Source organism: Bidens hawaiensis, unplaced genomic scaffold (assembly GCF_021521415.1).
Source record: "Bidens hawaiensis isolate Kalapana, Puna unplaced genomic scaffold, B.hawaiensis_p1.1 tig00019201_1, whole genome shotgun sequence".
In the NCBI taxonomy this organism is placed as follows: Eukaryota; Viridiplantae; Streptophyta; class Magnoliopsida; order Asterales; family Asteraceae; genus Bidens; species Bidens hawaiensis.
In genome coordinates this window covers 179693-194332 of record NW_027492911.1, presented here as the reverse complement: position 1 = coordinate 194332, position 14640 = coordinate 179693, and the positions used below count along the sequence as shown (strand labels likewise).

The 14640-nt window shown below is 32.8% G+C and overlaps 1 protein-coding gene across 1 annotated transcript; it reads left to right on the top strand.

Annotated features, from left to right (window-relative positions):
• Positions 1–9620: 9620 nt before the first annotated feature.
• On the top strand, positions 9621–13340 carry LOC143557844 (protein TRANSPORT INHIBITOR RESPONSE 1-like). The gene is made up of 4 exons (XM_077046815.1): positions 9621–10133; positions 10574–11066; positions 11135–11925; positions 13084–13340. The coding sequence occupies exons 1-4, from the start codon at positions 9679–9681 to the stop codon at positions 13085–13087; spliced, it is 1743 nt and encodes a 580-aa protein (XP_076902930.1). The 5' UTR covers positions 9621–9678; the 3' UTR covers positions 13088–13340.
• The last annotated feature ends 1300 nt before the right edge of the window (positions 13341–14640 follow it).

The window sequence follows — 14640 nt, the reverse complement described above, 5'->3', positions numbered from 1 at the left end:
AGAAATTAAGACAGTAATTCGAAGCAAATATAAAGCCTATTGAGGCAGTAACAGTATACATTTGATTTTAACTAATATATTGTTTAAAATTAAGGTGATGAAAATTTCATATTTAACTGAATAAAACATGGAATTTGCTAATTCTGCTGACTCTGTTTTTTTTATTATTACTAAGTTAGTGACTCGTGTATCATATTTACGAAAATTATAGAAAAATGAAATTATGATTATATGTTTATATATTTTAACATAGTATAAATGGATGAAAAAAGAAATTGGTATTACCCGGCCTAGACCACTTAAAAAGCACTCAAACACAAAAGACAATAGCCCGGAGCCTAGAATTGCTTAATTTGTGTATAACAAATATTACAATGGATGGCATGTAATATTCACTAGTAGTATATTGCTACAGAAAACCAAATGCATACCCTATATGGGTCTATCCTAATCGTGAAGAAGGAAATAGAGAGATATGAAAGAAGACTTACATTTGAGTTTTGACAGCTACAAGCCACATAAACAGAGTTACTTATAGTGGGACATATGAGGAAACAAAGTTACACTTTGCTTTGCAAATCCTTCGCTTAGGCATTTGGACTCTTTTTACACAACTCATCAAGAACAGTATCTTTCTAATGTTGATTTTTTATAAGATACCTAAACCCCACAAATAAGACAAATTGCGGAGGTCACAACTAAAAAGTGAGAGCAAGAAGATAAGAATCTTCAAACCGCGCTTACATAGACACAACGAGGGGTAAATAGTAACCAGATGGGATTGAGTTCATAAACCACTAATATCAGTTATTGAGATCAATAACGCCACACATCCCCAGATTCTAATCCAAACCCTAAACAACCTCTGCAAATATACTGATAAAATTAACTAAAGAAAACCCTAACCATCTAGACATACGCTTTCAAAGGAGCAAGATCTAATTGATCAACCATAAAACACTATTTTTTCATAAATGTTTTCCGTTTAACTATCAATTCAGGGTCTAGACTTTGATACCATAACAAAAGATATAGCAAATAGTGAATATCTAAACTCAAACAAATGATATAACAACAAAAACTCTTAGGACAAGTTTAATCTGTTCAAGGGCACTGAAGAATATGCCTGGCTTTCAAGAAATGCACCTGAATATCACCTAAATAAGAGGCCTCATATTAAATTTTTTATTGTAGATTGTGTCGATTTGCCTAATCAAATCTACTTAATGGTAACTAAAAAAAATAAATAAATAAATAAAAATGTGCTTGCTTACATCAAAGAAAGGCCGGTAGTTGGCACATTCCCCAAAGGAGTAATTATAATTATTAATTACTTAATTTCTAATCAATGACATAAAAAGTTCATTTTAGCTTTTACAATGTCTATATTACCCACTAAATCAATCCACTTATAACCGAAATTTACCAAATAATTGGTACTTGAGTTTCCTTTATACCTTTGAAATTTGGAAAGTTATGCCCAATAAAATTTTAAAATAGTAAAGAAATTTAATTAAAAAGAACACTATTATTGAGGATATTGCCACCACCCTACTATCGTCCCAGCCAATCTCAACACCAGCGCTACCACCCTGACAACCATTGCCCCATCCTCACCATCATTATCGTCACACCACCCTAATTCAACTTCTTTAACATATTTACAAACCTAATTATTTTGTCAAATAAACGTAAGTTCTAATGATGATTACAAACCTCAAAAGTTATAGAGTTTTATTGTGTTTTTTTATATGTTATATATTTCCACTCTTTCTTTTAAATACAGATATGTTGATGTATTAGGCAAAAAGAACTGCATTTCACGCTTTCAATGATCTTGTCCCATCTATTAAAAATGTCCATGCTCTGCCCATATCCACTAAATCTTAACGATTATATGACTTAAATGTGACATTCGCCATTTTTAAAAACCTGATCCATATTAAAATTTTGATACTTTTCGGATTATTAATAAAATCTTCGCATTTATTGAGTATTTGATTGTGTTATTTAATTATTTATAATTATTGGTGTTCTTTAAGACGGGTCAAACTCCTTCTTCTCATCCTTTCTAAATTCCCGCCCTTTGACTCGTTTTTTTGCAAGTCTTGGATGAACCTAGACTATTTTTTTATTGATAATTTAAATTCCTCCTTCACCAAATTTGGTCAAAACTCATTAATTTGGTGATTAACATTGCTTAAGACTAGCCTTATGACTAACTTATGCAATTAATCACTTCAACCTTGTTATTAACGATTTGAAGCCTATATAAAGGCTCTCATACATCTACAAATCATTCTCCACAACACTTTACATTTTAATTGTGTTCTTGCTTTTCAAATGGTGCAAAAATACAAGTTTCAAGTTCTTCTTTCTTCTTTAATATTCCATTGTCGGGTAATTATTGTCTTATTTATGTACAACATATCATGTGATTATCATCATGTTGTCACTCTAAATTAACAACCGTGGTTGTGTTTTCACTATCGCTCATCGGCACGCTAATGTTCGGTTAAAAATAAGTTTTACGTTAAAAACTAACTTTTGCAAAACTAATAAACAAGACTAAGAATTTCCAACATGTCACACCATCTTATCATTTCAAGCATGTTAGATATAAACCCGAATAAAACCGAGTTCATGTCCAACCAAAAACATGAACCGCTCGTTAAACTTGTTTTATTAAATAATATTCGGCTCGGAAACGAACCGAAATCATTAAAATTAACTAATAATTATTATAACCTGTATTTTTATTTTTATTTTTTTCTAAAATTAAAATAAATTGATTAAAAATCAAATAACTAACCTATTTCATTTAACTTATAAAAAATAGAACAAAAATATATTTTTAACAAAGTTTTCGTTTAAGATAATAAACCGAACATGTCGGCCATCTATTTCTTATCTTTCCTCAACCTTATTTTGATCGTAGTTATCTATTTATCCAGGGTCACTTATTGAACCGAACCCTATCGGTTCACTCTCTTAAAGACATCTTCGCTTATTTACTCATTCTTGCTTATTTAACATGTGAGTTTTTCATAACCCCTTTTTAATGCTTTTATATTTTTGGGGTGTAGCATGTCACAAGTTTTATTTCGTTAGTTATGCGCTTGTTTACAAACCAATTCACATTATTGTACATGTTCATATTATTCTTGCATATTGTTTGTGATTATACGTGAATTATGTGCAACATGTTTACTGTCTTTATGGTGGAAGTTACGCAAACGCAAACGCATACGCATACACATAGTGGGAGGGTCCAACGGGACGTACCTGCGCCGTCTAACGTTACGACTTCGGTTGTTTACATAAGGTGGTTCTCATTTCCCCGACTTCTACGACTTCGGCTAAATGAACGGGAGGACGATGCTATTTGATTTCATTTACATTATGTTTGAATATTTATCGCATGACGATCATTGAATCGCGCAATTTATATATATTTATATACGCAAAAACTTATGAAAACTCACCAACATGTGTTGTTGACAAAATATATTATTTTAAACGTGCTGCAGGTTGATACGATGAAATGCCAGAACAAGAAAACTAGTTATACCTTAGGATTATTTTAATTAATAATATTTGTTTCATTTAGATGTAGTGTTGTTTGTCTCATTATCAAACTATTTGTGTACTTGCGATATTATAGAATAAAATAAATATATTATCACTATTAATAGTGTTACGAGCTTATGAGTGATCTGTACATTGCACCCAGGTCTATTCCGCTTAAAGCCGGGGTGTTACATTAAATTACCCATATAATTACATCTAAAGAAGTAATACCATAAGATTTAGTGAATAAAAAATTAAAGCTCTTTAAGGATTTGGTCGCTTCACATCTTGCCCCTTGAACCATATCAAGTTACACCGATTGGGAAAGGGATGTCACGTAGGTGTTATTTAGGTAGGATGAGCTTTATTTATCACTATCACTACATACGCGCTATGGTAAGTGATAGTGAGTGGTATTTAAAAAGAATAAAATTTAATAACCTTTTTATAAATATTTTTAACCAATTGATGTTAGTTATTTATAAACAATTACTTATCATCTGTATTGTTGATCCAAGCATGTGTTAAAACTACTTATGAGACCAACATTTTTTATAAACAACAATTCTTTTGTTAAAATTTATATTAGAATGTTCAAAAAAAAAGATAAAACAAGACTACGCATCTGGTTTTTATCTATAATAGATATAATTGAAAACCCTAAAATCTTAAGTGTCGCGATGTGGCTGCTCCCCCCTTTTATGGAAGCCATCAGATTGCTTGATTTTTAAATGAAGGCCTCTCAATGATTTAACCCAAATTCATGGGTATGGGTCTTATCAAAACCTGATAGCTCTTAAACGGGTTATAACATCTCATTAAATTAAAAATTAATCTTACCAATTATTTGATAGGAAAATCCTATAAAATAGGGGTATTCTAAAATTTAATATCCAATTTAAAAAGAAAAAAAATATTATTTATAATTAATAAAACAATTTTATAGTAAAAAACATAAGCTGGTTATGGGTCACCAAATCCAGATAACTTTTAAATGGTTATAACATATCAATTTTTTTATCAAACCCTTTCATCATCAAACGTTAAGTATAATATTAACTTTCCTATAATAAAGAAAATTAAAATCCAAAAGTAAATATTAAAAAACAAAAAATGTAAAACAACCATTCTTTCATGCAATCAGATTGCTTTATTTGTAAATGAAGGATTCCCACGCATTTGACTCGAATTCATGGGTAAAAGTCTCACCAAACCCATATAGCTCTTAAACGGGTTATAGCATCTCATTATATTAAAAATTAATCTCATCAAATATTTGATATGAAAATCCTATAAAATAGGGATATACTAAAAATTAATATCCTATTTTATTTAAAAAAAAATATTATTTATAATTAAGAAACAATTTTATAATAAAGAAAATAAATGGGTAATGGAATCACCAAACCCAGATAGCTTTTAAACCGGATTATAACATATCATTTATTTGTGAAATCATTTCATCATTAGACCTCAAGTATATTAATTATTAACTTTCTTACAATAAATAAAATTAAAAGCCAAATAGACATATATAAATATTGAAAACGAATAATGTAAAACAACCCCCGTAATACGGGGGATAAAACTAGTTTAAAATAAACAAGCACAAACTATTTGAGAACCATCAAATTATATCTAAACTAATTTGTATAATATAAAACGACATGCGACCTCCCTTGATTAGCACTCACTTAAAAGAAAGAAAAAGTGCTTTTCTTAAACTCCTTTTAGTTCATGGTGGGTTTCGTTATTGTTCACGTTCTATTTTAGTTCATGGTGGGTTTCGTCAATATGGGTGTCGTGGCTCTGGTGCATAGCTGACCCTTACCCAAAATAGTGAAACATGTTCACCTGGTATAACAGATGATCATGATTCATGTATGACCCTTTTTCGAAAGAAAAACAAAGGATTTATTTCATATACACCTTTATAACAACATGATAAATAAGAAGATCCTCTTGTCCAACTTAAATACGAATAACGTCTTGCCCATTTGCCATTCATTGCTTTATATATTCTTACATTTTTTATATTAAGTTATATGCATTAGAACATTACCATCTATGTTTTTAATTTATGTATTAGTTTATTCAGTAGAATATGCATATATTTGTAATTGATAATGATGACGGATGTCCGGCCCGGACACCCACTGCGGATAAAAACCACAATACCATAACAATACGAATCGACTTCTAACCACAAGCACACAACCCCGAGAATCAGACTTGATCAAAACCCACAAAAGGACCTAGATTGTATTATATATCCTAGGATGACAAACGGATTCGAACTCATTCTAGTCGATTGTCGAAAGGAAGCAAGTTCCAAGAGACTAGCAACTTAGAGTCCCAACAAAAGAAGTTTCCCAAACAAGATCCTGGAAGAATATAACTATTAACGAAACCCACCATGAACTAAAATAGAACGTGAACAATAATTGTATCAGAGATTATTGTTAACCTTACAAAGACCATAGATAGAACTTCAACCACCAAGAATAAGCATTCAATACACTCAAAAACATTCACATTCAACATATAGAATTGGTTTTGGTTCTCAAGCCATCCTTGCGTGGTAGTTTTACACGTTGATTTAGGTATATCCGGATTCCCTGCTTCAACAGATAACGTCTTAGAAAACTTCCGTATTTTATTGATTTATTTTTTACAATTAGGTAAAATTAGGGTATTTTTGGATTATTCCATACAAAAGTATGTACAAAAAACATTCACATTCAACACATAGAATTGGTTTTGGTTCTCAACCCGTACTTGCATGGTAGAATTTCCGGATTCCCTGTTTCAACAGACGACAACGTACATTGTAGAACACATTCGTATTTTATTGATTTGTTTTTACAGTTAGGTAAATTAAGGTATTCTGGTTTGTACCATACAAAAGTATGTACAAAAACATTCACACTCAAGAATTGGTTTTGATTCTCAAGCCATCCTTGCGTGGTAGATTACACGTTGATTTGGATATATCCGGATTCTCTATTTCAACAGATGACAATGTCATAGAAAACATCTGTATTTTTTGATTTGTTTTTTACCATTAGGTAAAATTAGAGTATTCTGGATTGTACCATACAAAATATGTACAACTACAAACTTGTACCATGGAATGAGGAATAAAATAATGCAAGTCTCTCTTGTTATATGATTGGACGATTCCGAGCCCAAATGCGACACTACCGGTTGTGGGCCCTGACCACATTAACCATCGGATCCAGCTGCCATTTTGTCTATATGACAGAACGTAATTCTACCATACACATTTAATCTATGATAATTTACAAAATTTGCTTTCTTAATACTTGGTTTCAATTCATTGATTTTTAATATGATTAAACTAAAATTTATGATACCATATATCCGAAGATTTGTTGTCTCCTGAAAGTGGTTGAGCTTTTATTATTCTGAATTTATTTTTGGATTTTTATTTAATTAGTTAAAAGTTAATATACTTTAAATAAAATATTATTGTTTGTAAAGAATTTTAAGGTATTGAACTTAAAATAAGTCATCATTAGGTGTATGTGTTTGCTTATAAGATAACGAATATGTTTGCTAAATCAGATATTCTAAAAGAATTACATTTTTTTTAATTTAAAAGTGCTAAAAGTAACCTGCGAGAGTTCATAAATACTTTCCAACAACCAATGTTGTAAAAGTAGGTTTACAATGCCGAGTACTCTCCGAGTATTCGTTACATGGTATGTCGCCGAGGAGAGTTTCTTTCACTCCACCTAGTTATTAAGAATCGATCAAAGGAGGTCAATCTTAGCCAGAATCACATCTAGTGGTGAACTTGTGTCGATTTTGACTTAAAAAATAAAGCATAATTCGTATTTCTATAATATTAAGAATAACTATCATTTTGTTTATTTAATTATTAACAATTTTTAAAATAATTTATTATTTAAAAATGCATTTCTCTTATTTATATTGATATTCACATGTTTTGTTATAAATATTAGTAAACAAATGATATTTGATATATATATAACATCCAAAATTAATTTTCATTATATTTACTATGTCTGAGTACATTCCGAGTACTCCCCGAGTACTTCGAGTACACCCAACTCCCTAGTTGGTCGTCTAGGATTCGCTTAGCGATTTTTGCCACGTTGCCAACAACTATCTGTTGAATCAAAATACTTTAATGAATCTTTTGACGAAAATGTTCTTGCTGGAAAAAGATGATTGGAATCGTTACACAGATAAGATAATTGAAGATATATGATCTCATCAAATAAGATTGCCATATAAGTTGCTCTTGTGGAGTAATGTCACTCCTCTAGCTATTATATTAAAATGTATTGTAAGTAAATTACATTAAAATGTGAGTTTATGAGCTTTACAACAATAATCGTATAAAATGAAGATGACGAATTTCATAGTTTTTTAACCGATTCTTTTATGAACAACTACTTGTATAGCTGTATTCTAGAAAACACATATATCAAACATGCTTAAAAAGAAAAAAGAAACTCTTATCAAACACACCTCTCAAGCATTACATTTTCAACTTTGATTTTGTCTAACGACTAGGGCTGCGAACAAATCGAACAAACACGAACAAGTTCTTGTTCGTTTGTTATGAAAATAAAGTGTTCATGAACGGTTCACGATCACTTACCGAACGAGAGTTTATATTCATGTTTGTTCATTAAGAAAATTAATATGTTCACGAACACAAATAAAACAGGCGCTTCGACAGAACTTAGAGATTAGATCAATGTATTCATCAATGTGAATAACGAGAAAGGAAATTAGAACAGTTCAAAAGCAATTTTAGAATATGATTTCCTATATAATGTTAGAGGTAATAAATTAAAAAATATAAAACAATCACATAATATAAATAAATGTCTAAAAAAACTTTCATGAACCACATATACAAGGGAACATTAACAAATGTTCACGAACTTAGTACCGGAACATTCACGAACACATTTGAACGAACGAGGGCTCTTTTCATGTTCGTTTGTATTAATCGAACGAAATTTCTTGTTCATGTTCATTTATTTATTAAACAAATGGAACATAAACAAACTTCCCGCTGAACAGGCGAACAGTCCACAAACTGTTCGCTGAACGTTTGGTTCGTTTACAACCCTACTAACGACAAATTTCTTTAATCCTTGTCGTCTGTGAGACTGAAACACAAGACTTCCCCTCCCAAACCTATGGACCACCAACCTCACTGGTTCGAAATCAGTTTAAAAAAGTAAAAAAAAAAAAAAAAAAAATCATTTAACGACCATAGCTACCATGTTATTACATAGGTGAAGTCATCTTGCAAAAGAAACCAAAGTAAAGGGGGCTATACCATAACTAACAAAAAGATAAAGACTCTAAATAGAAATAAAAAAAGTAGTACAGTACAACTACACATCCTCTTTCCGTATACAGTACACCAAAACTAAAACTAAAACTAAACCCGTTTTCTGCGGCTGCGCTTCGTCGCGAGAGGATAAGACTACCTTGACCTCTCTCCATGAAAACCCACCATTTAATCCAACGGTCCACATCACCCTACTTCCACCTGTCATCCTTTTACCCACCGATTTAATGCCGTACACCCCACACACACCTTATATATTATATATATTATATATATATATATATATATATCCCCACTTTCATTTTATTATTAATCATATACATACATAATCACACCAATCATGTTATACTCCTCCTATCTCTCTCCACAACTAACCACACCTTCAATCTCAGCTTCCTTGTTAGATTTCACGGTTTGTTGCTAATATTGTAAGATCTAACACTCGCTGTTGTTACTGTAATAAACCTTGTAAGCTCTTCGACTATTTTTATTTACGCGGGTAGAATTCCGTTTAATATTGCCGATTTAGGCAACCGGCGGTTAGGTTTGTTGCTAATATTTTAAGATCTAGAACAATAAACCTTGTAACACATCTATTTTATCAAAGAAATTGGTTAGGTTTGCTGCTACTATTGTAACAATATTGTAGGATGTAGAATAACACTGTATTGTTGATATACCTTTTCTGAGTTGAATTCGAAGACTTTGGGTTAATATTGTGGATTTAGGTCATAGGCGGTTAGGTTATGGGGTATTCGTTCCCGGAGGAGGTGTTAGAGCATGTATTTTCGTTTATTTCGTTGCATACGGACCGAAATGCTGTTTCGTTGGTGTGCAAGTCGTGGTATGAGATCGAGCGGTGGTGCAGGAGGAGGATTTTTATTGGAAATTGTTACGCGGTGAGCCCGGGTATTGTGATTAGGAGGTTTCCGGAGGTGAGATCTGTGGAGTTGAAAGGGAAGCCGCATTTTGCGGACTTTAATTTGGTACCGGATGGTTGGGGCGGGTATTTTTACCCGTGGATCTGTGAAATGGCGAGGGCGTATCCGTGGTTGGAGGAGATTAGGCTTAAAAGGATGGTGATTACGGATGAGAGCTTGGAGTTGATTTCCAAGTCGTTTAAGAACTTTAAGGTGTTGGTTTTGTCGTCGTGTGAGGGGTTCAGTATCGATGGACTTGCCGCCATTGCCGCCAATTGCAGGTGAAATTTCTGTTATTGTATTGACATGTATGTTGTTGATAATTAGATGAACTTTAATAACCTATTGAATGCATACATTGTAATCTGTTCTGTTTGTATCTGGTTTGCTAATACTGCTCTTAATTTTTTTTTTTTTTTTTTTAATTTTGTGGGTCAATTTGTATTGATGTATTGTTCTATTTAGTTGCTTTCTAGATGGTTTTATATAATATCGCTCGTTTCTAATATAAAATTGCCTTAAGTTTAGGCATTATAATTCGTAACTCATAATATAGTAAACTATAACAAACGTTATATATTTGAAGAAAAGCAACCATAAAAAGTTTTATATGTGTGATGGTATGATTTTCTAACAATTGAACTGATCGTTTGATGTTGATTCATGTATTACTCAAAACTTTGAAATAACTTGAAGTTCATACTTCTTATTTGCAATGTAGAAATCTTCGAGAGCTTGATTTGAGGGAGAGTGAAGTGGAGGATCTGAGTGGGCACTGGTTAAGTCACTTCCCTGATTCCTGCACCTCACTACAATCCCTTAACATGTCTTGTTTGTTATCTGAGGTGAGTTTTTCAGCGCTCGTAAGGCTCATTGCCCGCTCACCAAACCTAAAAACTCTTCGACTCAACCGCGCGGTACCCCTTGAAAAACTTTCCACTCTACTCCACCGGGCGCCACAGCTTGTTGAACTGGGCACAGGTGCATATTCTGCTGAAATTCGACAAGACTTGTTGTCAAATTTAACAGAAGCTTTTGCTAAATGCAAAGAACTTGAGGGTCTTTCTGGATTTTGGGATGTTGTTCCTTTTTATCTACCGGCTTTTTATTCTGTTTGTTCTAGACTCACTTCCTTAAACTTGAGTTATGCCACTATTCAAAGCCCGGATGTTACCAAAATCATCACTCAGTGTCCTAATCTACAGCGTTTATCAGTAAGTCTTGTAAAGTTTTAAGCTTTTGTGTTTTTTATTTCATGTTTTAACGAAATATTTGCTCACAGGTGTTGGATTACATTGAAGACACCGGGCTCGATGCACTTTCTTTATCATGCAAGGAGTTAAGAGAACTTAGGGTTTTTCCGTCTGACCCGTTTGTAGCTGATGCGAACGTAGCGTTAACCGAACAAGGTCTGGTTTCAGTTTCTGAAGGGTGCTCAAAGCTCCAATCGGTTCTTTACTTCTGCAGACAGATGTCAAACTCTGCATTGACCACGATTGCCAAAAACCGACCTAACCTGACCTGTTTTCGTCTCTGCATTCTCGAGCCACGGGCCCCTGATTACCAAACCCTTGAACCACTTGATCATGGGTTTGGAGCCATAGTTGACCACTGTAAACAGCTTCAACGTCTGTCATTATCCGGTCTGCTAACTGACCGTGTGTTTGAGTACATCGGGAATCGTGCTAAGAAGTTAGAGATGCTTTCGATAGCGTTTGCGGGTGATAGTGATTTGGGCCTGCATTTTGTGTTATCGGGCTGTGAGAGCTTACGGAAGCTTGAGATTAGAGATTGCCCGTTCGGGGACAAGGCTTTGTTGGCTAATGTTTCCAAATTGGAGACAATGCGATCCCTTTGGATGTCTTCATGTTCGGTTAGTCTCGGTGCGTGTAAGTGGTTGAGTCAGAAGATGCCTCGCCTTAACGTTGAAGTTATTGACGAGCAGGGTGATCTAGATTCCCGACCTGATAGTTGTCATGTTGAGAAACTTTATGTATATCGCACGGTTGCTGGGCCTCGGTTGGACATGCCAAGTTTTGTACGGACTATGAATCAGAACCCTGCATACAGGAGGTATTCACTTGAAAATCTTTTCTTGAATCTGTAGATTTATTGCTAGCGATCAAACAGGTAAACTAAAAAAATGTTTTATATCTCATGGGCCACAATGGTAGAACTATAAAAAAATATGTTCTGTTTTCTCTCTAACGGGGGTCACATAGATAATGCTACAACTCTATAAGAATGTGGGTTCTGTTTTATATCTAACGGGTCACAAATGTAAAACTATAAAACTTTGGGTTCTGTTTCTCTTAATGGGTCACATAGGTATCCTAAGAATGTGGGTTCTGTTTTTCCTTTTACTGGTCACAAAGGTAAAAACTATACAAATCTGGTTTCTGTTTTTTTTCTCTAACAGGCCACATAGATAAAACTATAAAAGGTTGGGTTCTGGTTTATGTGTTAACGGGTCACACAGGTAAAGCTTTAAAAATTTCGGTTCTTTTTTTATCTTTAACGGGCCAAAAAGGTGAAACTATAAAAACTATGTTTCTAACACTATAACAAGTTGGGGTCTGATTTTTTGCGGGCCACAAACGTGAAACTATAAAAAGTTGGGTTATGTTTTATCTCTTAGCTGGTCACAAAGGTAAAACTATAACAAAATTTGGGTTCTGTTTTGTTTCTAACGGGTCACAAAAGGTAAAACTATAAAAAATTGGTTTCTGTTTATCTCAAACAGGTCACACTGGTGAATTTATAAAAAAAATCAGTTTCGTTTTTATCTCTAATGGTCACATATAAAACAATACAAATTTGGGTTCTGTTTTATCTCTAATGGATCACACATGTAACTATAATTGGGTTATGTTTTCTCTCTAATGGGTCTTCACGCCGGTAAAACTATTATAAAACTTAGGTTCGAATTTTTATGTAGATTTGGGTTCTGTTTGATCTCTAACGGGTCATACACGTAAAACTACAAAAATGTGGATTCTGTTTTTATCTCTTAAGGGGTTAAACAGGTAAAACTACAAACGTTAGCTAAAAGGAAAATGGTCAAATTGTTTGAAATAAAGTACTAGACATTGATTAAACTTGTATAATAATTTTAAGCAGATTCTTTTATAAAAATGAGGACACTATTTCAAAAAGTGTATCGGGCAAACAAGTCCAGTTGGCTGCTACACATTTTGCACATTTTGAATGAAATATGATGTCGGTGTGCAGATAGGATGTTCAGTTGCTGCACGGCTTAAGAATCATGACAGAACGACACGCTTCAGTCCTTTTTAGAGGTGCACATATCCGATTTCACTTCTCCTTTCGACCATCCATCGAGGATCACGTTTTTTATATATTTATTTTTGAATTTATATTCAATTGGGATTTAAAGATGGACATGGTCATACCACCTTGCCATAGAATCCAATGATTTCAGTGTCTTAACTGATTAACTTCACAAAAAAAATGTTTATTTGATTGAATGGTCAACTTATGAGTGATTGTATGAGACTACTGTTGAAGATTACATGCATCAAAAGTTGTAAATTTTGATGATTTCTGGTGTATTTGATGACCCCACCACATTTGCAGGAAAGAAAAGAAGCTTTTTATTGGTTGATGATGGCCACTCATCATCATTCATCATTCATATTATTCCCTCTTTGATCTTTCATCATTTCAATAAAACCTGAATTCACTCAATCACCCATAATTATTGAACATATCTTTAGTTTTTCTACATACAACTTTGAAAAAAAAATTCTTGTTTTTTAAAAAGTTTCTTAAATTTGATAATTAATATACTACTTGAACCAATAATTTTCCAGCAAAATACTATTGGCGCAAAAACGTGTTATGTTCAACCGGTCGACGTTAAATGTGATTTATTTAATAGCTTGAATTGTGGTCATTCCAAGGTTAAATCAAATGCCATGGTCAACAATGGTGTGATCTTCCTCATTAGTGATTTGAGTTGATATTTGAGAGCTAACATCATTATTAAGAGTTGATTTTGATTTTTTTTCATAGGATATACAAAGTGAATCTACCTCTAAATTTATTGAAGACATTAACTTGTGAATCATTTGTATATTCAGTTATTCATCTACCATAAGTGCGATGATATACTTTAATATGAGGTCTCTGGTTCCTTACCAAAAAGTATATGTCTAGTTTATTTTGAGTTTCAATTGTTTGTTAGTAGTCAATATATAAAGATTTAACATGGCCCGGATACTTTCTATTCAAAATAATGAATTGACTTGGTGACGAGTGATTTTGATATTTTATGCTACTAAAAGTAATAATTTGTTCAAAAAGATAACCAACACAATCAAAATTCTGAGTTGACATGATAATATACTTTACAAAACCTATCACTTTCCTCTAGAATCCATATTAATGATCCAAATTGGTCACAAATTATATATTATATACGAGTGTCCAGAAAAATAAAAATAAAAATAAACGACTCATACATGGTGTGTAAACAAGTCAAGATGCCCGCGAGCTACTTGAAATTGGCTCGCAAAAAAACTCGAATTAAAATGTGCTTTAACAAGCTCGAGTCTAAAAGTTAGCTTGTTTATTAATCAAGCCCGAGCTTCATTATCGAGCTCAAGCTGACTCACAAGCCTAAACGTGACTGTCATGTATATAATTTTTATTTAATATATATTTATTTGACAATTAATGTTACTTATAACTTAATAAAAAAGTTTTCGCAACTCTTTCATAGATGATGGAATCATCAAATATTTGACCGTTTCAAACTCAAATTAT

What these genes read in the sequence shown, in the direction of transcription:
- LOC143557844 (XM_077046815.1), top strand. Translation starts at nt 9,679, where the DNA reads ATGGGGTATTCGTTCCCGGAGGAGGTGTTAGAGCATGTATTTTCGTTT. An exon ending in GCCATTGCCGCCAATTGCAG is followed by an intron (nt 10,134 to 10,573) that starts GTGAAATTTCTG and finishes TTTGCAATGTAG; the next exon opens with AAATCTTCGAGAGCTTGATT. An exon ending in CTAATCTACAGCGTTTATCA is followed by an intron (nt 11,067 to 11,134) that starts GTAAGTCTTGTA and finishes ATTTGCTCACAG; the next exon opens with GTGTTGGATTACATTGAAGA.